Here is a 26,991-nt window from a genome sequence, read left to right on the forward strand (position 1 = left end):
AATTGCCAAAACAATCTTGAGAAAAAAGAACAGAACCGGAGGCATCACACTGCCAGATCTCAAACTGTATTATAGGGCCATTGTCATCAAAACTGCTTGGTACTGGAACATGAACAGATACACTGACCAGTGGAATAGAATTGAGAGCCCAGAAATGAGGCCCCACACATATGGACATCTAATCTTTGACAAAGGGGCCCAGACTATTATATGGGAGAAGCAGAGTCTCTTCAACAAATGGTGTTGGAAACAATGGGTTGAAACATGCAGAAGAATGAAACTGAATTACTGTATTTCACCTAATACAAAAGTAAATTCCAAGTGGATCAAGGACTTGGATGTTAGACCAGAAACTATCAGATACTTAGAGGAAAATATTGGAAGAACTTTTTTCTGCATAAATTTTAAAGACATTTTCAATGAAACGAATCCAATTACAAGGAAGACTAAGGCAAGTATAAACCTATGGGACTACATCAACTTAAAAAGCTTCTTCACAGCAAAAGAAACCACTACCCAAATCAAGAGACCCCTCACAGAATGGGAGAAGATCTTCACATGCCATATATCAGATAAGAGTTTAATAACCAACACATATAAAGAGCTTGCCAGACTCAACAACAAGACAACAAATAACCCCATCCAAAATTGGGGGGAGGACTTGGACAGAATGTTCACCACAGAAGAGATCCAAAAGGCCGAGAAACACATGAAAAAATGCTCCAAGTCTCTGATTGTCAGAGAAATGCAAATCAAGACAACAATGAGATATCACTTCACTCCTGTGAGAATGTCATACATCAGAAAAGGTAACAGCAGCAAATGCTGGAGAGGGTATGGGGTCAAAGGAACCCTCCTGCACTGCTGGTGGGAATGTCAATTGGTCCAACCTCTGTGGAGAACAGTCTGGAGAACTCTCAGAAGGCTAGATATGGACCTACCCTATGACCCTGCAATTCCCCTCCTGGGGATATATCCTAAGGAACCCAACACATCTATTCAAAAAGATCTGTGTACACATATGTTCTTGGCAGCACAATTTGTAATAGCCAAAACCTGGAAGCAACCTAGGTGTCCAACAACAGATGAGTGGCTGACCAAGTTGTGGTATATATACACAATGGAATACTACTCAGCTGTAAAAAATGGTGACTTCACCGTTTTCAGCCGATCTTGGATGGACCTTGAAAAAATCATGTTGAGTGAAATAAGTCAGAAACAGAAGGATGAATACAGGATGATCTCACTCTCAGGCCGAAGTTGAAAAACAAGATTAGAAAAGAAAACACAAGTCGAACCTGAAATGGAATTGGAGTATTACACCAAAGTAAAAGACTCTGGGGTGGGTGGGTGGGTGGGGAGAATACAGGTCCATGAAAAATGATGAATGAAATAGTGGGGGTTGTATTGTTAAATGAGAATCTGGGGAATGTTATGCATGTAAAAAAAAAAAAAAAAGAAGTAGAAACGCAAAGCAGAAATTGACTGAGTTTGGAGTATGGCACCAAAGTAAGAAAGCAGAAGTACACTAGAGTTTGCAGTGAGTACCTCCCTAATACTTCCTCTCCACTTTTCCAAGCTTTGGGTCCATGATTGCTCAACAATTTGTTTGGCTTTGTATGTTAACTCTCTTTTCAGTCACCAGGTTCCAGGTGTCATCAGGATGCAGGCCAGACTTCCCTGAATTGAAGACCCCACCAATGAGTCCTGGAGCTCAGCTTCCCCAGAGACACACCCTACTAGGGAAAGAGAGAGGCAGACTGGGAGTATGGACCGACCAGTCAACGCCCATGTTCAGCGGGGAAGCAATTACAGAAGCCAGACCTTCCACCTTCTGCAACCCACAACGACCCTGGGTCCATGCTCCCAGAGGGATAGAGAATGGGGAAGCTATCGGGGGAGGGGGTGGGATATGGAGATTGGGCGGTGGGAATTGTGTGGAGTTGTACCCCTCCTACCCTATGGTTTTGTTAATTAATCCTTTCTTAAATAAAAAAATAAAAATAAATAAATAAATAAAAACAAGGGCAACAAAAGGGAATAAATAAATAAATATTTTTTTAAAAAGTAAAAAAAAATTATAAAAGGATATTCTGACACATGCTGTAACAAGGGGCAACCTTGAGGAAATGTTGCCAAGTCACTAAAAAAGGACAAATACTGGGGGCCGGGTAGTAGCGCAGGGTTAGGCGCACGTGGCACAAAGCGCAGGGACCAGCGAGCCCCCGGCTTCCCACCTGTAGAGGAGTCGCTTCACAAGCGGTGAAGCAGGTCTGCAGGTGTCTATCTTTCTCTCCCCCTCTCTGTATTCCCCATCTCTCTCCATTTCTCTCTGTCCTATCCAACAATGATGACAACAATAATAGTAACAACAACAGCGATTAACAACAAAGGCAACAAAGGGGGGGGAAGTGGCCTTCAGGAGCAGTGGATTCATGGTGCAGGCACCGAGCACCAGCAATAACCCTGGAGGCAATAAGTAAATAAATAAACAAATAGGACCAATACTGTATAGTCTTCCCTATTGGAAGTATCTCAAGGAGTCCGTTGCTTTTCTGCAATTTGCCCTCTGGTAGACTGTTTTTGAAGATACACTTACAACAACCCAGGAGGTGGCACAGTGGATAGAGTGTTGGACTCTCAAGTAGGAACTCCTGAGTTCAATTCCTAGCTTCACATATGCCAGAGTGATGCTCTTCTGTGTTCTGTCTCTCTCTTTCCTCCTTTCTCGTCTTAAATGTAAAATTCAGTAAAAAAAAAAAAAAAAATTCACACAGAGTCACAAAGTCCTAAGAGATGCACTAACAGAATGAAATAGGCTTTGGAGAAGGTGGGGATTGTACTGGAATGGAAGGGCAACAGAATACAGCTCAGGATGAGATTTTGGGAGAGCAAAATTTGTTCAAAGAACAACTAGTGTCCTATACTGCTAATGCAGTATGGCTTGAAATTATATTCCAAGAATTGCTGCAGGAGGAGCAAAACAGGTCACTTGGATAGTGTTCTGTTTTGTCATGTGCACTGCCCAGAACTGAGTCTGCCCCCCAACAGTACTGAAGCAAGCATTTGTGCTGTGGTCTCTTTCTCTCGTGGCCTCTATAATGAAAAATAAAGGGGGAGGGGAGGAAAGAAAGAAAAGAATGGATTTTTTGGAAGTTTTTTAAAAATACTTTTTAAATTAATTTATTATTGGATAGAGACAGAGAGAAATTGAGAGGGGAGAGGGATATAGAGAGGAAGGGAGACAGAGAGACATCGGCAGCCCTGCTTCACCCTGCATATAGGGACCAGGGGCTTGAACCTGGGTCCTTGTGCACCACAGTGTGTGCGCTTAACCAGGTGCACCACCATCTGGCCCCCAGAAAAGAATGGATTTTAACAGGTATTAAAGATTATGGATCTAGCTCCCTAATTCAGGAATCCATTCTACTAGGTGAGGCACGTTGCATTTAGTTACTAGACCTGTCTCTCATCTTGCTTCTGCCTGTGAGCTTTCTCTAGCTCCTTAACATCTCTGAGAAAACACCTCCTCCTCTGTTCCAAAGGTGCTGCCCAAAAAGGCGCACATTGTATCAACACGTGTGAGTCTCCAGCCATCATCAGAAACTCCTTGTCTCATTTTTCCGGTGAGCGAGCGCTTTCTTTCCCAAGGTTCAACTAAAGACTGCCTGGAGTAGAAAGTCCTGCAGTGGCCTGATGACATGCTGTAACCCAGAACCTGGCCTGCATACACACACAGCAGTGTAGTAGTGCCTCCAAAAGTTGCACCATCAGAGGTTGAAGCCTGGGGCCAGGGATGTGGCTCAGGGAGACACCCTGGGCTTGATCCCCTGCACACAGAAAGTTGAATCCCAACTTTGGGCAAGTCCTTAGCCTCTCCCCCAAAGCCTTGCTTTCTTCAAAGGCAAAGTCTGGAGTGAAATGCTAACTTCCTCTCAGGCTGTAGTGAGTGTTCAAACCGGGCTCAGCCATTTAAAGTCCTGAGCACAGTAATTTCCCAGAACAGTAGCTGTGGTTAATTTCCTGTCCATATGTCTGCTATATAAGAAAACAAAAGGTGCACATAGTAGGAAGCTGAAGGGCTTCCCACTTGCAGGAGGGCTGCTTCACAAGCGGTGAAGCAGGTCTGCAGGTCTCTCTCTGTCTCTCACCCTCTCTATCTCCCCCTCCTCTCTCAATTTCTCTGTCCTAGCCAATAAAAATGAAAAATGGCTGCCAGGAGCAGTGGACTTAAGAGTGCTGACACCAAGCCCTATCGATAACCCTGGAAGGAAAAAAAAAAAGACAAAAGAATAACTACACTGTTTTCCTATAAGGTGTCACATTCACATCAGACTTTGCTGACTCCTGTGACATGACCCCAGGGGCTCTGAGGTGAAAGACATCACCCAGTAGTCCAAGAAGCGGCGCAGTGGATAAAGCATTGGACTCTGAAGTATGATGAACCAAGTTCAACCCCGGGCAGCACATGTACTAGAATGATATCTGGTTCTCTTTCTCTCTTCTTTTCTCACTAGATAATGAGATGATCTCACTCATAGTAGAAAAACAAGATCAAAGGGAGGACACTAAGTAGAACTTGGATTTGGTGTATTGCACTAAAGTAAAAGACTCTGGGGTGGGGGGTGGGGGTCTACAGGTCCTGGGACATGATGGCAGTGGAGGGTCTAGTGGGCATTGTATTGTTATGTGGAAAACTAGGAAATGTTATGCATGCACAAACTATTGTATTTTACTGTGGAATGTAAACCATTAATGCCCTTTCTGCATCCTACAATGACCTTGGGTCCATACTCCCAGAGGGATAAAGAATAGGAAAGCTGGGGCCGGGCGGTGGCGCACCTGGTTGAGCGCGTGTTACAGTGCGTAAGGATCCAGGTTCGAGCCCTGGGTCCCCACCTACAAGGGGTAAGCTTCATGAGTGGTGAGGCAGAGCTGCAGGTGTCTCTCTGTCTCTTATCCTCTCTATCACTCCCTTCCCTCTCAATTTCTGGTGTTGTTTCTATTCAATAAATAAAGAAAGAAAAGAAAAGAAAAGAAAAGAATAGGAAAGTTATCAGGGGAGTGGATGGGATACGGAGATCTGGTGGTGGGAATTGTGTGGCGTGTATCCCTTATCCTACGGTTTTGTTAATGTCTCCTTTTTAAAATAAATTAAAATAAATAAATAGAGATAGAGATAGATAGAAAGATAGAAAGGTAGATAGATAGATAGATAGATAGATAGATAGATAGATAGATAGATAGATAGATAGATAGATAGATAGATAGATAGATAGATAGATAGATAGATAGATAGATAGATAGATAGATATTCCCTAGAGCAGCCACAGCCTACCACCACCCAGGAGCCTCAGGTCTCCATATACAGGCCCCGCCCCGGCCCCGCCCCCAGTTGGGTAGGTCACGTGGGATCTAGGGGCGGGGCCTGTGACACATGACTCCGGGGCGGGCCGTGTGGGTCACGTGGGCCCCAGGAGGCGGGGTCTGGCGCGCAGGTCACACGACCGCTGTTGACACTTCCGGGTAGGCCGGAGCGCGGCGGCGGCGGCGGCGGCGGGCCGGGAAGGGCAGCGGGGGCGGCCACCATGGCGTACAGCGGCCTCACGGTGCCTCTCACCGTGATGACCGTCTTCTGGGGCTTCGTGGGCTTCGTGGTGCCCTGGTTCATCCCGAAGAGTCCCAACCGGGGGTGAGTGCGCGACCCGGGCCTGGGGACACGCGGGGGGTGGGGGTTGCGGTGGAGGTGCGGGGGTCGTCGTCGGACGCGGGTTCCGAGCCGCTCCGGGAGCCGTGCGTGGGGGCTCGTCATCCCGCAAGGCCGGCGCCCCTCGGGCCCTGCCCGCCTCCCACGTTGTCGCCACGGGAGGGGACAGGCCTGACACCCCCCCCCTCCGGCCGGGCAGGGGGCTCCTCGGGGCCCGATCTCCACCGAGATCAGAGCCGGAGGGACTGGGAGCGGGAGGGATCGCCGAGAAGCCCCTGCGTCATACCTCGGTGTATGGCGGAGACAGGCTCTCCTCCCACCCCCCGCTTTGAAAAAGGACTTGCCGTATCCTTTTTAAAAATATATTTTTTTTTATTTACTTATTAATGAGAAACACAGGAGGAGAGAGAGAGAGAACCAGATGTCACTCTGGTACATACGCTGTCGGGGACTGAACTCGAGACCTCATGCTGCAGAGTCCAACGTCCTGTCCACTGCACCACCTCGGAGACCACTTGTTGTGTCTGTCTTCTCAGACACGGCTTTTTGCTATAAAATCAAACAGAACCGTCTCCTCCAAGAAGCTTTGGATCCACCCTCATTCCCTTATTAACTGGCTGGCTTGTCCTTCCGTCCTTCCCTCCCTCCCTCCCTCCCCCTCCCCAGCACAAGGTCATGTGAGCTGGGAGCTAGTCTGAGGTCATCATCGCTGGCTCCCTTCCCTGAAGCTAATGGGTGACTTCATGGTGTTTTGCTCACTCCGTGGGCATTTGATCAGGGTCTCTAGAGAGGGTAATTTTGCTGTATTTATGAAAGGGAAGTGTTATTCCTTATTTAAAAAAAAAAAACTTTTAATATCTTCATTTATGGGATAGAGACAGCCAGAAATGGCGAGGGGAGGGGGTGTTAGAGAAGCGAGAGAAACAGAGAGACACCTGCAACACTGCTTCACCACTCTCAAAGCTTCCCCCTTGCAGATGGGGACGGTGGGCTTGAACCCGGGTCCTTGAGCATTGTATCATGTGCGACCAACTAGATGCACCAACACCCCCCTTAATACATATATATATATATATTTATTATTATTATTTTAATATTTATTTTATTTATTCCCTTTTGTTGCCCTTGTTGTTTATTGTTGTAGCTATTATTGTTGTTGTCGTTGTTGGATAGGACAGAGAGAAATGGAGAGAGGAGGGGAAGACAGAGAGGAGGAGAGAAAGATAGACACCTGCAGGCCTGCTTCACCGCCTGTGAAGCGACTCCCCTGCAGGTGGGGAGCCGGGGTTTGAACCGGGATCCTTATGTCGGTCCTTGTGCTTTGCGCCACCTGCGCTTAACCCGCTGCGCTACCGCCGGACTCCCAATACATATATATTTTTTACCTGAACCCATTCTGCTCTCTGAAATAACTCCTATTAGACTTGATACTTCTCTGCCTAGATTAAGATTTCCTTTTTCTCAAAAGGAAACTGGTTGGCATTTTATCACTTGAGAGCCTTAGAGACACTTTCCCCCAGACCACCAGCAACAAGGTAATTTGCTAGGGCCTGTAAGTATATAATGCAGACTGTCAGCATTCTGGAGTCACTAAGAGCTTTTGCACCAACCACATTGAGTTTCTTCTACTTGCTTCTGCTAGTGTTATTACAGGCCCACAAAGTACTTCTTTGAAAGAAAGGAATATATCTCCAGTAATTTCACTACCCCTGTTTTTCCAGTCCTGATAGCCAAGAAAGCATTATTGGTGTGCTGACAATAATGGCGGTTATCTTTTTCTTTTTAAGAAAGAACTTTTAAAAAATTTTTTAAAAAATATTTGTTTATTCCCATTTGTTGCCCTTGTTGTTTTATTGTTGTAGTTATTATTGTTGTTGTTATTGATGCCGCCATTGTTGGATAGGACAGAGAGAAATGGAGAGAGGAGGGGAAGACAGAGGGGGAGAGAAAGACAGACACCTGCAGACCTGCTTCACCGCCTGTGAAGCGACTTCCCTGCAGGTGGGGAGCCGGGGGCTCGAACCAGGATCCTTATGCTGGTCCTTGCACTTCGCACCACGTGTGCTTAACCCACTGCACTACCACCCAACTCCCCAAGAAAGAACTTTTTAAAAAAATAGTTCATTTATTGGATAGAGACAAAGAGAAATTGGGAAATGGGGGATAGATAGGAAGAGAGAAAAAGAGAGACACCCTATAGCTCTACTTCACTGCTTGTGAAGTGATTCCCCTGCAGGTGGGGACTGGGGACTTGAACCCGGTCGTTGTGCATTATAACATGTGCACTTAACCAAGCAGGTGTGCCACCACCCAGCCCTGTAATGGCCGAGGTGTCTGACACACACACACACACACACACACACACAAACCCATGGGAGGTCCATCCTCCAGACTTGGGACTTGATACCACAGCTGTGATCAGGGTGACACAGTCCCTGCTCAGTCTAGGCCTAGTGCCACCATTCAGGTGTTTGACCTGCTAATGACACAGTATCCAGGTCTAGTTCAGTCTCCACCCCATCCTTGTCTGCTGCTCGGGCAGGCTTGAACAGGTCTTTCCACGGGCTCTGGGATTGGTCGCTGTGTCACACTTTGAGAAGAACCACTTCCAGCTAGAGGCTCCTTGTAACCTTGGCCTAGTTACCTCATCAGTTCTCCACATTCACGGTTCCTCACTGCAGTGTGGAAAGAGTAGCACTGGGTTAGTGCCACTTCCCCTTTGCTTTCTGGAAAGACTGCACATCAAGGGGGAAAAAAAAGAGGCCTGAAGACACTGACTCTGTCCAAAGAAGGGGGTGGATCTTGAGTGCAGGAGAGCGTCTGACTCGCGCTTGAGGAGATGGTTAAGGTGCGTCATGAGCAGGGCAGAAGGGAGTCTCTGATGTCGCCTCCTCCTGGGAGTCCCCTGTGCTTCACAGTACAGAAAATGGGGTGCCTGGGCAGTTTTGGGGTCTTGATGGGGCTTGAGAAGAAGGGGTGAAAGGACAGCTCTTCCAGACCCTGCCAGGCAGCTTCATGCATGCACTGCGCAGGTTCAGGCCCAGGCAGCTGCAGAGAAGTGAGTTGAGCAGTTTGGGTCTCAGGAGAGATAAGTCCACACCGGAGTATAGTCTGTTCACTGGGCAGCAGTGTTAGGATTCTTTTTTATTTTTGCCATGGAACCTGTGTAATTTCACCACTGCAGGCCACATTTTTCATTGAGAGAAAGAAAGAAAGAAAGAAAGAAGGAGAGAGACCACAGCAGCAGAGCTACCTCTGGTGCCATATGGTCCGGGGGCTTGAACCTGGGCCTTGTTAAGTGGTCCTGGGGCTTTAACCTGGGCCTTGCTAAGTGGTCCTGGGGCTTGAGCCTGGGCCTTGTTTGTGGCTGTGCACTCACGCTACCTAGTGAGCTATCATTTCTGACCCCTAGCATATGCCTTTTTTTAATGTTCTTTATTAATATTTATTTATTTATTCCTTTTTATTGCCCTTGTTGTTTTATTGTTGTAGTGATTGTTGTTGTTGTCGTCATTGTTGGAGAGGACAGAGAGAAATGGAGAGAGGAGGGGAAGACAGAGAGGGGGAGAGAAAGATAGACACCTGCAGACCTGTTTCACCGCCTGTGAAGCAACTCCCCTGCAGGTGGGGAGCCGGGGGCTCGAACCAGGATCCTTACACTTGTCCTTGCGCTTCACATGTGCGCATAATCAGCTGCGCTACTGCCTGACTCCCCTAATTTTTTTTTTTTTAACCAGAGCACTGCTCAGCTCTGGCTTATGGTGGTGTGAAGGATTGAACCTGGGACTTTGGAGCCTCAGGCGTGAGAGTCTCTTTGCATAATTTAAAGATCTCATTTGTTTAGTGAGAGAGCCAGAGAGCCAGATGATCACCCTATAAATATAAATGGTGCTAGGGATCAAATGCAGGACCTCACACCTCAAGTCCAGAACTCTGCCTCCCTACCTGCCTCTCGCATTCTTTCCTGTAGATGGAAAAGCCACATGTGAAGACCTGGGTTCAAGCCCGCAGCCACCACGTAGGAGCCAGCCACACGGGGACTTCCTGAGGGGTGGAGTCTCTCCCCACGTGGTCTCTCTCCCTCTCTGTCTCTCACTGTCTCTGGGGGGGGAGGACCAGCAAAGAGTCCTCAGGAGTGGTATCAGGTAGGCAAGGAGCCCTAGTAGTAACCCAGGCAGGAAAATAATAAAGAAAGAAATAAAGAGAGAGAGAAGGGTGTGAGGAAGATCAAGTCTGCGCCTGATCAAGTCTGAGCTCTCCCAGCCAATCCTGGTTTTCCTGATTCTGTCTTTTCTCATAGGATCCATAGATTCTAAAATCTCTCCCTGCCATGGTTTCTTTGGCAGTCGCCGTGGGTTGGAAGTGTGTGGGGCGGGGCAGGTTCCCTTTTCAGTTTTGGTCTGAAGGGTTACAGTGCCAGAAGTTCAGTAAGCTTTGGCCTTTTCAAATAGTAGTGGGCCGGGTACTGACACACCTGGCAGAGTGCACACAGTACTGTGCTCGGGGACCCAGGCTCCAGCCCCTGGTCCCCATCTGCAGGGGGGAAGCTCCATGAGCAGAGGAGCAGCGCTGCAGGTGTCTCTCCGTCTGTCTGTCTCTGTCTCCGTCTCCGTCTCCATCTCCGTAGGCTAGTACAGTACTGAGATCCAGTCCTCGTCCACTCTTGACACTTGCTTTCCGATGGAGACGGGAGTGAGTAGATTTTGTGTGTGTGTGTGTGTGAGTAGATATTTACACACAGCCAGAAACAGATTATTTTGCTGAGCCGCTGGAATATAAATTACAGGTGTGGTAACACTTTCCTCCTGGATACTCTAGCAGCACATTAGGAGCTGGTGCTTAAAATATAAAATATGGGGGTCAGGCCGTAGCGCAGCAGGTTCAGCGCACATGGCACGAAGCTCAAGGACCGGAGTAAGGATCCCGGTTCGAGCCCCCAGCTCCCCACCTGCAGGGGAGTCGCTTCACAGGTGGTGCAGCAGGTCTGCAGGTGTCTGTCTTTCTCTCCCCCTCTCTGTCTTCCCCTCCTCTATTTCTCTCTGTCCTATCCAACAACAGCAGCAGCAACAACAATAATAACTACAACAATAAAAAAACAAGGACAACAAAGGGAAAAATAAATATTAAAAACATTTAAAAAAAAAAAAAAAGACTTATTGGGTTGAGGAAGACAGCATAGTGGTTCTGCAAAAGACTTTTATGCCTGAGGTGCTGAGGTCCCAGGTTCAATCCCCCAGCACCATGCTATAAACCAGAGATGAGCATGCACTGGTGTCTCTGGCTCTCTCCCACTAAAATAAACAATTAACAAACACAGTCATTAAATGTCAACGTTACTTATTAGTGAAGGACTTAATGAGAGAACCAGAGCACCACTCCGGGATGTGTGATGTCAGGGCTTGAACCTGGAGCCTCATGCTTGTGAGTCCAATGCTTTAACCTCTACACCACCCTCTGTAGTGATTTTAAAGGCGGCATTGAGGCGAGGCTTCACAGAGGAGGTAGCATTTGGGGAATCTCTGAGGAGGTGAGGAACTGTTCCAAGCTGAGGCAGAACAGAGTGGGCCGGCGTCTTGAGGGCTGGCCAGATTCCGAATGCATTTGGAAGGCAGAGGTTTCAAAATATATAACTTAGACATTATGTATGCTAACAGTACACTGATACTGATGTATGATGGGGCTGGGGAGACAGGACACTGGGCAGACAGTGGTTCTAGATCTCGTCAAACACCCTAGAGACTACAGCTTCCCGGGGAACACTTGGGAGAAGTTTTTTTCATACCTCCAACGTTATCAGTGGGGCTCAGTGCCAGTACTGTGAATCCGCTGCTCTTGGTGGCCTTTTTTTTTTTTTTTTCCATTTTATTCCATAGGACAGAGAGAAATTTAGAGAGGGAGGGAGAGAGAGAAACAGCTGCAGACCTGTTTCGCTGCTTGTGAAGTGATTCCGTTGCGGGTGGGGAGCCGGGGGCTCAAACTGGGATCCTCGCGCAGGCCCTTGCGCTTTGTGCCACGTGCGCTTAACCTGGTGCACCACCGCCCGGCCCCCTTGAATCCAAATCTTCAATTGTGTGAACTTCTCCCAGGCGTTCCCCCGGGAAGCTGTGGCCTAGAGGGTGTTTGAAGACATCTAGATCCATTTTCTTGGGCCGAGACCGTGCTGACATGGGCAGTGAGCTGGAACCCTCGGGCTGTGTCCGCCTGGTTTGCTGGTCACCTCATGTTTGCCTCCCCCCTCTCCCCTTCTTTTCCAGAGTCATCATCACCATGCTGGTGACCTGCTCAGTTTGCTGCTATCTCTTGTGAGTATGTTTTCCTCATATGGCAAGTGTTCGGAAAATGGCTGCTTACTCTTGATATTCAGAGGTCGCTGCAGGGTGATCGCTGTGACACTTCACCCACTGGTTTTGCTGTCACCGTCCTTTGCGTAGGATGTAGAAGCGGTGTGAAATCCTGGGGTGGAAATAGCGCACCTCCCGTGAGTGTTTGACGTGAGAACTGCGAGGGTGCTGTCGCCCGTGGGCCTCTGCCAGTGGACTTGAGCTGGCCACCGATGTAGAGGGTGTGGTTGGCAGGAGAGCGTCATTACGCCACTATACGCTTTACCGCCGAGAGGGTTTTGTTGTTTGTTTGTTTGATTTTTTTTTTTTTTTGCTTTCAGGGTTATTGCTGGGGCTCGGTGCCTGCACTACGAATCCACTGCTCCTGGAGGCCATATTTTTTTTCCCTTTTGTTGCCCTGGTTGTTTTATCGTTGTTGTGGTTATTATTGTTATTGTTATTGATGTCAATGTTGTTGGATAGGACAAAGAGAAATGGAGAGAGGAGGGGGAGAGAAGCGTGAAGCGACCCCCCTGCAGGTGGGGAGCCGGAGGCTCGAACTGGGATCCTTATGTCGATCCTTGATCCTTGTGCTTTGCGCTTAACCCGCGGCGCTACCGCCCAAGCCCCATGCTGAGAGGTACTTTGACCTACACATTTCACTTCCCCGTGAAGCCTACTTAAAAAGTCACTGTTGGGCAGTGAAAGAAATAGCTCCCCTGAGAGTGTGCGTGACCCAGGTCCTAGCCCGGGCCCCACCACACTGAAGGAAGCAGCTTTGGAGCTGTGCTCTCTCCCCTCTCTCCCTTTCTCTGCGATTCTGCCTCTGTCTCTGTCTTAAGGAAGAGGGTTGAGCTCGCACGTTACGGTGGACAAGAACCCGGGTTTAAGCCCCTAGTCCCCACCTCCAGGGGGAAAGCTTCACAGGTTAACTAAGCAGCGCTGCTGGTGTGTCTCTCTCTCCCTCTCCTGCTTGCCTCTCACTTTCTCTCTGTCTCTATCCAATAAATAATAAATACAGTTTAGGGGGGGAAACAACAACTAAGTGGCCAGAGGGTGGCGCGGCCAGTTAAGCGCACACATTACCATGGGCCAGGACCCCAGTCCCCACCTGCAGGGCGAAGCTTCATGAGTGGTGAAGCAGGGCTGCAGGTGTCGCTCTCTGTCGCTCCTCCTCTCTTCTCGCCTCCTTGCCTCTCAATTTCTCTCTGTCATATAAAGGGGGGGCGCTATTCTTTACTAAGGTTCAAGCCTAGTCCCACCGCACTGAAGGAAGCCTCAGTGCTGTGGTGTCTTTTCCCGCCCCCTCTTTAAAATATATTTATTTGTTTATTTATTTATTTGAAAGTGTGTGAAATAGAAACTAAACATTGAACTCGGGACCTCGTGCATGCAACTCCAGTGTTCTACCACCGCACTACGTCCACAGCCAAGGAACTCACTGGAGAGGCCGGGCAGTGGAGCACCTGGTTGAGCACACGCATGACCATACACAAGGACCCAGGTTCAAGCCCTCCCCCCCCTTCCCCATCTGCAGGGGGACATCTGCACCGACAGTGAAGCTGCACCGAAGGCATCTTCCCCCTTTTCTATCCCCCCTTTCCCTCTAGATTTCTCTCTTGTCTCTACTCGACAAAAGAAAAATATTTACAAAGAAATGATCTTAAAAAAAAAAAAGTCAGCGGGGGAAATAAGACACACCCAGGGAGACGCTGGGTTTCCTAAACAGAGTCATGTTTTGAAATGCCTCCACGCGCTTTTAAATAGCCTTCTGTTTGTGGCAAAATTTTCCTCTTGCCGGTTCCTTCTGGCTGAAGGTTTTGATACTGAGGGGCAGAACTTGCTGGAGCTCTGGAGTAAAGCCGGGCCTCTGTGCTGAGGAAGGCCAGAGTGTTGTACTCCCACTGCCCCTTGGAGGCGCTAGATGCCATTTGTTTCCTAAGCATACAGATTCCCCCAGCCTTTCCAACGTGGCCTTTTGTTGTGACTTAACCCAGAGCCATCAGACTCCCATCTTCCTGGTAAGTTAGAAAGTGTTACCACCCCGTTGTGAAGACAGAATTGCTTCTTGGAAATGTGCTCTTATCTTTAGCAGTGGGCTGATTGTAAGTCTTAGCGGCAGCTAGGATGAGCCGACTAGTATCGGGTCTCATCACTTTTTACTTTTCAAGATTTTTTTTATTAGTGAGAGAGAGAGATAGGAGGAGAGAAAGGGAACCAGATGTCACTCTGGTACAGGTACTACCAGGGAGATTGAACTCCAGACCTCATGCCTGAGGGTCCAACTCTTAACACTGTGCCTGGTCTGATTGCCTTGTATAGTTATCTGGTGAAATTTTGAATAAGATGCCACAGGGCTGGCAAAGTAACCCCCTTGGCTAATGTGCTGCTTTGTCATGTGCATGACCCAAGTTCAAGCCCAGCCAACGACACAATGAGAGGAGCTGCAGTGAGGTTGTAAATGCTTCCGTGTAGAATCTCTCTTAAGTCATCCTTATTCCTTTTACGCATAGCTAAATATGCAGAAAAAGGCTAATCCCTCAGTGTTATCATATTTATTTATTTATATATATATATTTAAAATTATGTATTTATTCCCTTTTGTTGCCCTTGTTGTTTTATTGTTGTAGTTATTATTGTTATTGTTGTTGGATAGGACAGAAAAAAATGGAGATGGGGGAGAGACAGACAGACACCTGCAGACCTGCTTCACCGCCTGTGAAGCGACTCCCCTGCAGGTGGGGAGCCAGGGGCTCGAACTGGGATCCTTACGCTGGTCCTTGCGCTTTGCACCATGTGTGCTTAACCCGCTGCGCTACCGCCCGACTCCCGTTATCATATTTATTATTATTTAACCAATGTACTGCTCAGCTCCTGTTTATGGTGGCGCCAGGGATAGAATCTGGGACTTCGGAACCTCAGGTTTGAGGTCTCTTTGTATAACTACTGTGTTACCTTTCCAGCCCTGTCTTGTCTTATCATATTTAAATTTGAATGGAAAAGAGTAGGTAGCATAATGGCTATTCAAAGGGACTCTTATGCCTGAGGCTCTACAGCCCCAAGCTCAACCCTCCCTACTATAAACCAGAGCTGAGCAGCGCTTTGGTAAAAAAAAAAAGAGAGAGAGAGAAATTGGATAAAGATCACATAAAGCCCTTTGTATCTCATTGGTGGATGTGTGTATCTAAGACTGCGAGCTTATCATCTCTGTCTGCCCACAACTATTTATAGAGGAGTGTTGTAGAGCCAGATGTTGTAGTGCGCGGGCCGCAGAGAAGAGAGAGAGAGGGTCCGGAGCGAAGAGGAAACACAAATCTTTATTCGCGCTGGCACCTCAGAGTTGGGTGTTAGAGAAGCAGGTTGGGCCACGTGGAGGTAGAGAAAATGGCCGCCTCACGCAGTCACCTTTCCTGCGTCTGCACACCGGAGTGGAGCGCCGGCAAGAGAGCGAGGTGCGCAAAACGAAGGGTTTTTATAGGAGCAGCTTTCGCGAGAATGGGAAGGGGGAGGAGTAACCAGAGCACTCCAGATATCGCGGGGATATAGACAATGCCCTGAGGGCACAGCATGGCTGAACAGGCACTCGGAGAATGTCCCAACTCTCCAGGGAACTAGCAGTAGCCTGAGGGGACAACATGGCAGATGTGACTGCATTGGCACAATTTCCCAGCAGAGGAGAGAGAACCAGAGAATCCCTCTGGCCCATCCTGTGTCGGAGCTTGAACTTGGAACCTCATGACTGAAAGTCCAGTGCTTTAGTCACTGAGCCACCTCCTGAATTGTTATCCTTATTTTTGTTTACTTGTTTGTTTAAGGTGGTGCTGGACAGTGCCTCCTTGCTTCTCCACCCAAATTTTAAAAATATTTTATTTATGGGAGTCGGGACAGTAGCACAGTGCATTAAGCGCAGGTGGTGCAAAGCACAAGGACCGGCTTAAGGATCCCGGTTCGAGCCCCTGGCTCCCCACCTGCAGGGAGGGGGGTGGCTTCACAAGCGGTGAAGCAGGTCTGCAGGTGTCTGTCTTTCTCTCCCCCTCTCTCTCTTCCTCTCCTCTCTCCATTTCTCTCTGTCCTATCCAACAACGAGAACATCAATAATAACTACAACAAAACAGCAAGGTCTATGAAAGGGAATAAATAAATATTAAAAATACATATTTTATTTATTTTAATTTAATTAATTTTAAATATTCATTCTCTTATGTTGCCTTTGTTGTTTTATTGTTGTAGTTATTGTTGTGGTTATTGATGTTGTTGTTGTTGGTTAGGACAGAAGACAGAGGGTCCTTGTGCTTTGTGCCACCTGCACTTAACCCGCTGCGCTGCTGCCCGACCCCAGTTTAATTTGTTTTTAAAAAAACATTTATTTAATAGGACATAGAGAAATGGAGAGGGAGAGACACCTGCAGCACTGTTTGACCACTTGTGAAGCTTCCCCTCTGCAGGTGGGGACCGGGGCTTTGACCTGGGTCCTTGCGCACGTGACCTATGTTGTCACCAGGTGTGCCACTGCCCAGCCTCGTCTCTTTTATTTCTAAAGAGGAGACACCAGAGCCCTGCTCAGCTCTGGCTGGTGGGGGTGCTGGGGATCAAACCTGGAACCTCAGAGCCTCAGGCATGAAAGCTTTTGCAGAACCTTTATGCTGTCTGCTCAGCCCCAGTGTTTTTGATGTTTGCTTTATTTTTCAGCTTTTCTTTCCTTCCTTTTTTTTCTTTTTCTTTTTTTCTTTTTTTTTTTTTCACCTCCAGGGCTTTTGCTGGGGAACCCACTGCTCCTGGAGGCCTTTTTTTCCCTTTTCTAAACCCTGGTTGTTTTACCATTGTTGTGGTTATTATTATCATTGTTATTGTTGTTGTTGTGTTGGATAAGACAGAGAGAAATGGAGAGAGGAGGGGAAGACAGAGAAAGACAGACACCTGCAGACCTGCTTCACCGCCTGTGCAGCGACTCCCCTGCAGGTGGGGGGCTCAAACCAGGATCCTTCCACCATCCCCGTGCTTTGCACCACATGCACTTAACCCGAGCCCTCTTTTTTTAGCTAGAGACAGAGAAGGCGGTGGGGGGGAGGGACAGGGCACTAAAACCTCCCTCCAATGCAGTAGAGATCCAGGTTGGAACTCTTGCCAAGTGAGCTGCCCCGCTGTCCTGGTAACCCGATTTTTACTTAATCTTCTTAAGGGTGGGGAGGTGGGACATCAAAGCACCAGTCCACTGTCCATGGAATTCCCTTGCTGTGGCAAATAATGCTCCCGGGCAGTACTGAGGATTGAGCCCAGGGCCTCGCGCGTAGTAAGGCATGCACCCTGCCCACTCTGCTGCCCTGTACATGGTTGTCAGAAAAGTCATGATGTATTTTTCTATGCAAAAATATTTGATAGAGAAAAACTGAGTAGGGGCCAGGCGGTGGTGCACCCAGTTAAGCACACATGTCACCATGTGCAAGGACCCAGGTTCAAACTCCCACTCCCCATCTGCAGGGGGCAGCATCCCAAGTGGTGAAGCAGGTCTGCAGGTGTCTCTCTTTCTCTCCCTCTCTGTGTCCCTCTCCCCTCTCTATCCCTCTCTGTCCTAGCCAATAAAAATAAGGAGAAAAAGAAAAGGACAAAAATGGCCACCGGGAGCAATGAGTTTGTAGTGCTGGCTCCAAGCCCCAGCAAAAAAGCCCTGGTGGCAGTAAAAGAAAGAAAAGACCGAGGTACTGGGAGTCGGGCGGCAGCGCAGCGGGTTAAGCGCAGGAGGCGCAAAGCACAAGGACCGGCATAAGGATCCTGGTTCAAGCCCCCGGCTCCCCACCTGCAGGGGAGTCGCTTCACAGGCGGTGAAGCAGGTCTGCAGGTGTCTGTCTTTCTCTCCCCCTCTCTGTCTCCCCTCCTCTCTCCATTTCTCTCTGTCCTGTCCAACAGCGACAACATCAATATCAACAACAATAATAACTACAACAATAATGAGAACCAACAAGGGCAACAAAAGGAAAAACAAATAAATAAATATAAAAAAATCTTACAAGAAAGAGACCGAGGTACTGATCTCATAGTGTCCAGAGTGTGGTCTCTGCTGATGGTGTCCAGGGCATCACTTAACCTCTTGCTTCCTGTGCGCTTCCTCTAGCCACTAGTTCTGTCTGGGGACAGGTCACTTTACGGGACAGTTTCTGGTCAGCTCTCAAGTGCTGGTGAGCTTCCCTGGGAGGCTCTCTCTCCCTTTCTCTCCCTCTCTCTCCCCCTCTCTCCCCCTCTCATTCCCCCCTCTCCCCCTCTCTCCCCCTCTCACTCCCCCCTTCCTCTCTCACTCCCCCTCTCTCTCTCCCTCTCTCTCTCCCCCTCCCTTCCATTCTCCCTCTCTGTTGTATGCTTTACATTGGGTTGTTCTAGCTCTCCCCCTGCCAAGAAAATTGGTTCAGTCCTGCTAGTTTCGCAGGCCTGCTTGTCCCCGCCCCGAAGGAACCCCGAGAGAGTTCCAGAGTTAGAGAGAGTTCTTGGCGCCATCGCAGGGGAAAGAGGCAACAGAGTTCTGTTTGGTGATTAGTTTGGGTTAGTTTATGAATCGTTGTTTCTGAATAAAGAAATACAGCTTCCCTGCCCAGCCGTATGTCTCTGGTCGTCTCTGTTGCCCGCCCGTGAAGCTAGCCCGGCCAGCTGGAGCCTCCAGATTTTAACAACAAATGGCGCCCAACGTGGGGCTCGAACCCACGACCCTGAGATTAAGAGTCTCATGCTCTACCGACTGAGCTAGCCGGGCACCCATGTTGGGCGCCAGATGTTGTTGTGGCGGTCTGGTGTCGGGCTGCACCGCGGAGAAGAGAGTGGACGTCCAGAGCAAAGGGGTACACAAATCTTTATTATAGGATGGGGGGGGGTTGGTTCAGACCACGTGGGGCCAGCCGGCAATGGCCATCCCCACTACCTGACCACGGGGGGAGAGCAGGAGGCGAGATCTGAGAGAGGGGGAGCTGAGAGCCCAGGGGGGGGGGTGAGGGGGCTTTTTATTGGGCAACAACCAGGGGTGACGTGTGGGGCCAGGATTGGTTGAAGGGGGCACTGCTAGGATTTCGCGGGGCGTAGTAAAACCTGGGGGCGGAGACTGAATCAGAATAACTCCTCAGCAACACCTCTCCCTCTGTCTCTCCCTCTCTCCCCTTTCCCTCCCCCTCCCTCTCTCTCCTTCCCCCTCCCTCTCCCTCTCCCCCTCCCCCTCTACTCCCTCCTCTCTCTTGTGTGTGTGTGTGTGTGTGTGTGTTTTGGCACCACTGATACTCTTCCTACAATTTCTCTCGTATTTATTATCCATATATCCACAAATTCATTTGGTGAAGAGTGATTTTGGCTTTCTCTTAGTGTCATTATCTGATACTTTTTAAAAATTTTGTTTATCTATTTGATAGGACAGAGAGAAATTCAGTGAGGAAAGTATTGAAGATGTATGTGTGTGTGAGAGAGAGACTGCAGCCCTGCTTCACCACTCCTGAAGTTTTCTCCTCTACAGGTGGGGATTGGGGACTTGCGTATTATTATTTCTTTTAATTTTTACTTTTTAATTTATTTATTTTCCCTTTTGTTGCCCTTGTTTTTCATTGTTCTTGTAGTTATTATTGTTATTGATGTCATCGTTGTTACATAGGACAGAGAGAAACGGAGAGAGGAGGGGAAGACAGAGGGGTAGAGAAAGACAGACACCTGCAGACCTGCTTCACCGCCTGTGAAGCGACTCCCCTGCAGGTGGGGAGCCGGGGGCTCGAACCAGGATCCTTCCACCGGTCCTTGCGCTTGGTGCCACCTGCGCTTAACCCGCTGCTCCCGCCCGACCCCCGAAGAACCCCTTTATATTTAGGTAACTTGATTAGAAGAGTGTATACTTTTAGGGTCTCATTTCACTCCCCTTCCTCATGTATGGGGATCTCCCCCCCCCCCCACAGTCCGCTGGACCCTGGCTCTTCCTTTCCGCCCTGAGTTCTGTGGTGAGAGTCTAAGGGCTTGTCTTTATTTAATGTTGCCCACTGCTTTGTTTCAGTCAGCCACATCCGCGGGCGGCCATCTGGTACCCTGACTCCTGGTGTGGGGCGCTTGCTTCCTCGCCCGCCCTTGGTGAGAGCGGGCGTTCCAGTCCCTCCACCTCGTGTCGCTGTGGGTGCCTCCCTTCAGCTCTGCTCAGAGTCGCTTATGTTCTGTTGCTTCTTTGTTTGGTGCATGTTATGTTAGTGTTAAGTCCACCTTGGTGGACCGATCCTCGAGCCCGTCATCTGTGATTCTTGGAGAATTCTATTCGCCAGGAGCTGGGCTCCAGCTAAGTTCCCAGGGAGTGTCTGAGGAAGAAAAGCTGTCAGCCAGGTCTCTTCAGAGCTCAGTCTCTGACTCGGTTCATCTTTCACAAGGACTCGGCCCTTCACGGATTCCTGTCTGCTGTCGCAGAGCCTAGTGGTGATTACTGCGTTACTGGACTAGATTGGGAGCCGCTGGGCTGCCTGACTCGTTGCCCCATTTGGAGGCAGCCTGGCACGGATGGGGCACTCGTGGGGAAACCTCCAGCTCATTCACTGCTTGCTGGGGTCTGTCCTCCTCCCAAGTGTAGTTTCTTTATTGCTAAGATGAGACTCATGGGAACTGGACTGTGGGGGGCGGCATGGGGGGCAAGCAGGTGATGGCTCACCTGGTAGAGAGCTTATTACCGTGTTCGAGGACCAGGGTTTAAGTCCGAGCTCTCCACCTGCAGGGGAGATGCTTCATGAGTGGTGGAAAAGGTGTCTTCTTTTTCTTTCTCTCTCTCCCCCTCTTTATCTCTTCTCTCTAAAATATAGAGTTGGGGCTGCAGGGTGGTGCACCTGGTTAAGCACATGGTACAGTGTGCAAAGACCCGGGTTCAAGCCCCCGGTCCCCACCTGCAGAGGGAAAGCTTTGCAAGTGGTGAAGCAGGGCTGTAGGTGTGTCACTTTCTCTCTTCTCTGGCCCTCTAAAGTTCTGGCTGTCTCTATCCAATAAATAAAGATAACAATAGAAGAAATAAATCTAAAAAATGGAATTTAGGGGTGAGGACTAGATATCATACTGGTTATGCAAAGAGACTCTCCTGCCTGAGGCTCCTCTGTCCCAGGTTCAGTCTCCAGCACCACAGTAATCCAGAGCTAAGCAGTACTCTGCTGATAAGTAAGTAAATAAGTAAATGATTTATTTTTTTGTCTCCAGGGTTATCACTGGGGCTCGGTGCCTGCACTACGAATCCACTGCTCCTGGAGGCCATTTTTTTCCCATTTTGTTGTCCTTCTTGTTGTCATTGTTGTTGCCATCGATGTTGTTGTTGGATAGAACAGAGAGAAATAGAGAGGAGGGAAAGACAGAGAGGGGGAGAGAAAGACAGACACCTGCAGACCTGCTTCACTGCTTGTGAAGCGACCCCCCTGCAGATGGGGAGCTGGGGGCTCGAACCTGGATCCTTACGCCAGTCCTTGCACTTTGTGCCACCTGCGCTACCGCCCGACCCCAATAAATAATTTTTAAAAACATTTATTTATTCCCTGTTGTTGCCCTTGTTGTTGATGTCGTCACTATTGGATGGGAATTTTTTTTTAACTTTTTTTAAAAAATAAACATTTTATTGCCTTTTTTTATTATTGTAGTTATTATTATTGTTGATGTAGTTGTTGGATAGGACAGAGAGAAATGGAGAGAGGAGGGGAAGACAGAGAGGGGGAGAGAAAGATAGACACCTGCAGACCTGCTTCACCGCTTGTGAAGCGACTCCCCTGCAGGTGGGGAGCCGGGGGCTTGAACCGGGATCCTAACACCAGTCCTTGCACTTTGTGCCACCTGCGCTTAACCCACTGCACCACTGCCTGACCGCCTGTATAGGAATTTTAAAAGGTCACTGGGAGGGCTAGCAAGCGACTTCACCTGGGTAGTACACTGCTTTGTCACGAGCATGACCCAGGTTCGAGCCTAGCGCGTGCTGCACTGCAGGAAGCTTCAGTCCTCTGCTCTCTTTTTCTGTGTGTCTTTAAATAGACGCTAAGGAGGTGGCACAGTGCATAAAGCTTTAGACTCTGAAGCCTGAGGTCCCAAGTAGGGTCCCCAGCATCGCGTGTGCCAGAGTGATAATTCTGGCTCTCTGTCTCTCTACACCAACATTGAAAAGAAGGGAAGGGAGTCCGGCGGTAGCACAGCGGGTTAAGCGCAGGTGGTGCAAAGTGCAAGGATGGCGTAAGGATCCCGGTTCCAGCCCCCGGCTCCCCGCCTGCAGGGGAGTCGCTTCACAGGTGGTGAAGCAGGTCTGCAGGTGTCTGTCTTTCTCTCCCCTTCTCTGTCTTCCCTTCCTCTCTCCATTTCTCTCTGTCCTATCCAACGATGACATCAACAACAATAATAACTACAACAATAAAACGGGAATAAATAAATATTAAAAGAAAGAAAAGAAAGGAAGACACGAACCAAGACACTTGGACACTGGTCCATTCCAGCGCCGCCGTTGTCTGCTAATCATCCCTAACCCCAAGCTCCTCACACAGCCTGAACATCTCCGACGGCGAGGCTGGACCTTGGCTTCTAAGAGCTGTGCTCGAGATTGGGCGAGTGTTGGGTACATTCAGTCCTCTCCTCTCAGACACATGAAGTAATGGACTCACTGGAATGGGCGCTCTTCCTCCACCCACTTCCATCAATTCAGAGTAGAGCTCGTTTCTCCTGCAACTTTCCACCGTGTTTATCAGCTTGGAAGGGAAATTTTTAGTCGGGCGTAGTCAGCCGGGCAGGCACAGGGCTCAGCTGGTCGGGGGGGGGGGGGGGGATATTCCTCTGTGGAATTTCAAGTGAGCTGGCTCTGGCTACTTCCCAAGGAATTTTCTTGAACGCTTTTTTTTTTTTTTTCCCATTTGTGAGAGACGCCACACAGCACACAGAGAGAGAACCAGAGCGGCAGTTACCCCTGGCATATGTTGTGCTGGGCATCGAACTCAGGACCCCGTACTTCAAGTCTGTGGATCTAAACACTTACGCCACTTCTCAGACCACAGTTTTTCTCCCAATTATTTATTTACACCAGAGAGAGAGAGAGAGAGAATAGAAGAAAGAGAATCAGAACATCACACTAGCACATGTGATGCCAGGGTCAAACTCAAGACCTCATGCTCTATAAGTCCAGAGCTCCACCTCCCAGGTCATGCCCCCCACCCCCCCCCCACCCCGTGTGTGAGTGTGTGTGTGTGTGTGCGTGCATGCGTGCGTGTGTTGTTTAAGTTCAAAGTAGTTCTGGCCGCTGATCAGAGCTGTAAGCAAAGTGGGCTTCATTCTTGCTTCTGGGTGTTTCTTTACCTCTGGTACCAGGGGCTGCTGGCGGACTTAATCAGCAACCAGCAGATAGATTCTTCGTCTCCTTAGCTTCCAGACAGTTCAGACCAAGCTGGAATGGTGACCAGAGGCCAGTCTCTGCCTCAGTTTCCTTACCTGTACCCTGGAAGAACTAAAGGGAAGGGTCTGTGTGAAACATAGTGTGTGGGTGTTTAATATTTTTATTTATTTTATCTTAATGAGAAGGAGTAGATACAGAGAGAAGGATACCGAGAGAGAAAGAGACCAGAACACTGCTCAGTTCTGGCTTATGGTGGTGCTGGGGATTAAACCTGGGACCTCAGAGTCTCAGGCTTGAAAGGCTTTTGTATAACCATTATGCAGTCTCCCCAGCCCATGTGTGTCTTTTTTTAACTCCCTGGAAAAAAAAAACCCAGGAGGTAGCTCAGTAAGGAAAGCGCAGGACTTGCAAGCGTGAGACACACACACACACACACACCCCGTTTGATCCCAAGCACCATATATGACTAGCAGCGCTGTGGTCTCTCTCTCTCATAGCTAGAGATCTGGGGGTGATGGATGGCAACGTACAGCCACAACAGAGAGCCAGCCACCAGTGTCGGGCGTTATCTGAGGGCCAGGTGGGGGTGGGGGAGTGCGCGAGCATCTCTGATGAAGCAGGAGGCCAGACTGCTGCGGATTCTCTGCTGAGCATTGGCCAGTGCCGCTGCTGCCGCCGCCTGCCAGGAATGGGGAAGTCCTGTGGCTGGTGGAATTTTCCATGACTCTTCGTCCTGTGCTCTAGTGTTCACTGCGGTCTCAGGAGTTCCCTTGCAAGTCTGATCTCCTCCTGCCTTTTTTTTTTTTTTTTTTTGGTCTCCTCCACTGTGTCACAGAGATGTTAAGGCTCAGCCACCAGACCTGACACCCCTGGCATTTTCTGTGTGTCTGAACCTGCAGAGACCTGAGCCCCATCAGAGCCTCTCAGCTGAGTTACCTTTTTGTTTGTGAAATGAGTCAGCCTGAGCTATCTGCTTTGGTCTGATTTCCTTGGGTGTTGGGTTTCCTGTCACTAAGCCACTTGGGGGCGGTTTGGGGTGGGGTGGGCTGGGGAGGGGGGGTACTTGTGCTTTGCCAAGAGCCTGTTCGGCGTTCAGGGAGTCAGTCTGCAGCAGCCTGGGGCTTTCTTGGTGATCACAGTCAGCCTTCGGAGAGCTTTGGTTGGAAGACCCCCGTTGCAGTTTGGCTGGTGAGAATCACTGAGTGAGAATCAGTAGCTGGGGTTACCAGACCCTTCTGCCTTCTGCCTGTGTGCTCCTTGGTCATTCCATTGAAGCACTACTCCCCCCCCCCAACACCCACACCCACACCCTCTGTCCCTGCACAGCCCTTGTCATCCCCTGACCCTGTGTCTCGTGCTGGTGGTGACGTCTCCCTTTGCTTCCCAAGGCCTGGCCCCCGCAGGTGCTCATTAAGTACACGTCTCCTAGGTGACACGGAATGGCCTCAGTGGTCAGCGAGCTGCTTCCTGTCTGTCTTTTTCTGTTCTTTGCTTACTTGACAGCGTAGTGATTCTCAGGTTTCATTGGGTCAGAATTAGATCAGGCGCAGAACCACTTATTCAAAATAAAAATGACAAAAACAACCAAATGAAGAAGGGGGGAGCCATTTATTTGGTACTCTGTGGACAGTGTGAGAATGTCAGACAAGTTGCACAATGTGCTTTTCACTCCTGTCCCAGAGATAATGTGACACAGCGTGCCCCCCTCGATAACTCCCATGTAAACCAGTGCCTTGTTCTTAGATCCTGAGGGAAGTGGGGAGCAGTGAGTCCCCAGCTCCACTGGGGCCCCATCCAGCCTTCCCTGTCTAGCGGTGCTGGCCATCAGGGAAGGCTCCTCGTGTGTTAGGGACCAACGGGGGGGGGGGGGGGGGGGCAGGGCCCTTGCAGAAAGCCCACTTCCCCTGAGCCTGGAATCATGAAGGTGATAGATGGAGACTAGGTGAAACAGGAATTCAGGAAAGCTTGGATACATGGGAAGGAAGTAACATCATGAGAGGAAAGACAGAAGGACAGCTGCCTGGCTCTGTGAGTCCCCATCTGAAGAAGGCAGGTGGGTTCTGGGAAGTGGTATAACAACAACAGCAACTTGGAAAGGGCAGAGCACAACCCTTGGAAAGCTCTGCCCTTTCCAAGTTGCTGTTGTTGTTATTATTGTTATTATTGCCTCTAGTTATGGGGCTCAGTGCCCGCACTACAAACCCACTGCTCCTGACAGCCATTTTTTTTCCTTTTTTTTTCCCCATCATTTTATTGGTTAAGAGAGAGAAATTGAGAGGGAGAGGGGAGACAGAGAGGGAGAGAGAAAGAGAGACACTTGCAGACCTGTTTCAATGCTTGTGAAGCCTCCCTGCTGCAGGTGGGGAGTGGGGGCTCAAACCTGGGTCCTTGCGTGTAGTACTATGTGCACTTACCTGGGTTGCTCCACCCCCCCACTCTCCATTATAGTGAAAAATGGTGACTTCATTTTAAAAGCCTCGTATACTATATTATCTAAACACCTGCTTATCCTCTGTCTTCGAGAAGTAAAGAAAGTTGTTCGCTGTAGCGCAGCGGGTTAAGCGCACGTGGCGCAAAGTGCAAGGACCGCGTAAGGATCCAGGTTCGAGCCCCCGGCTCCCCACCTGCAGGGTAGTCGCTTCACAGGTGGTGAAGCAGGTCTGCAGGTGTCTATCTTTCTCTCCCCCTCTCTGTCTTCCCCTCCTCTCTCCATTTCTCTCTGTCCTATCCAACAACGACGACATGAATAACAACAACAATAATAACTACAACAATAAAACAACAAGGACAACAAAAGAATAAATAATTTTTTTTTTAAAGTTGTTTGCAGCCTTAATTGCCCCTTTGGAAGGAAGCAGAAATAATAAGCTCGCTTAGCTGGCTTGCATCCCTACGGTCCAAAATGAAAAGAATTCTCTCTCGGAAATTCCCACTGATTCTGTAAAAACAAACACATGTTTTCCACAAGTGTTGCGTCAGTGCTTAAGTGTAGCAAGCAGAAACTATCTCACTTGTACAAAAGCAAAAGAATGTTTTTTCTTTTAGCATACCCTAACTGGAAATGAGTGTGTTCTAACTAACATGATTTCACCATTTTTGGTTGTTCCTTTTTTTTTTTTTTTTTTTTTTAGTTGGCTGATTGCGATTCTGGCCCAACTCAACCCACTCTTTGGACCACAGCTGAAAAACGAGACCATCTGGTATCTCAAGTACCACTGGCCTTGAGGAAGAAGACCGGTCCCCGGGCGCAGCCAGCCAGGTAACTGTGCTCCCCTTTGTCACTGTGTTGTCCCCTTCCGCCAGACTTCGCCTGGGCTTCTCAGAACATTATGGTCATTAATTTTAACGCCTGGTGAGGACAGGGTGGCAGCTGGGGGGTAAACGCAGCATGAAGAGTAGAAATAAAGCTGGGACTTGGGCCATTCACTTGACCCAAGAATTTAGCCACCAGAATCTTTCAGACCCTACAATCCCACTGCTTGAGTGTGGAGAGGTGACACCTAAACTTTCAGGCACAGCTCCAAAATGTGTCCCCTTATCCCTGGCACTAGCAGATTCAGCATCTGTCAGGAGCGGCTGCTGGAAGATTAAAGGCCATTTCCAAATGCTCTGGAGGGAGAGGGAGAGGTGAG

General features: G+C 49.0%; 1 protein-coding gene and 1 non-coding gene across 3 annotated transcripts in view; one reads left to right on the top strand and one right to left on the bottom strand.

The window, feature by feature from the left end:
• Positions 1–5,494: 5,494 nt before the first annotated feature.
• Positions 5,495–26,991, top strand: part of ATP6V0E1 (ATPase H+ transporting V0 subunit e1) — a 29,014-nt gene continuing 7,517 nt past the window's right edge. Inside the window, exons 1-3 of one of the 2 annotated variants that reach the window (XM_060197169.1) lie at positions 5,522–5,692; positions 11,962–12,009; positions 26,491–26,618. In XM_060197169.1, the coding sequence (XP_060053152.1) occupies positions 5,589–5,692; positions 11,962–12,009; positions 26,491–26,584 (246 nt within the window). In that variant the 5' untranslated portion in view covers positions 5,522–5,588 and the 3' untranslated portion in view covers positions 26,585–26,618. Of the gene's footprint in view, positions 5,693–11,961; positions 12,010–26,490; positions 26,619–26,991 lie in introns of both variants that reach the window. The other variant, XM_060197168.1, reaches the window with a different exon arrangement.
• Positions 18,694–18,766, bottom strand: TRNAK-CUU (transfer RNA lysine (anticodon CUU)). The gene has a single exon. It is a non-coding gene; the product is annotated as a tRNA-Lys (tRNA).

Source organism: Erinaceus europaeus, chromosome 9 (assembly GCF_950295315.1).
Source record: "Erinaceus europaeus chromosome 9, mEriEur2.1, whole genome shotgun sequence".
NCBI lineage: Eukaryota > Metazoa > Chordata > Mammalia > Eulipotyphla > Erinaceidae > Erinaceus > Erinaceus europaeus.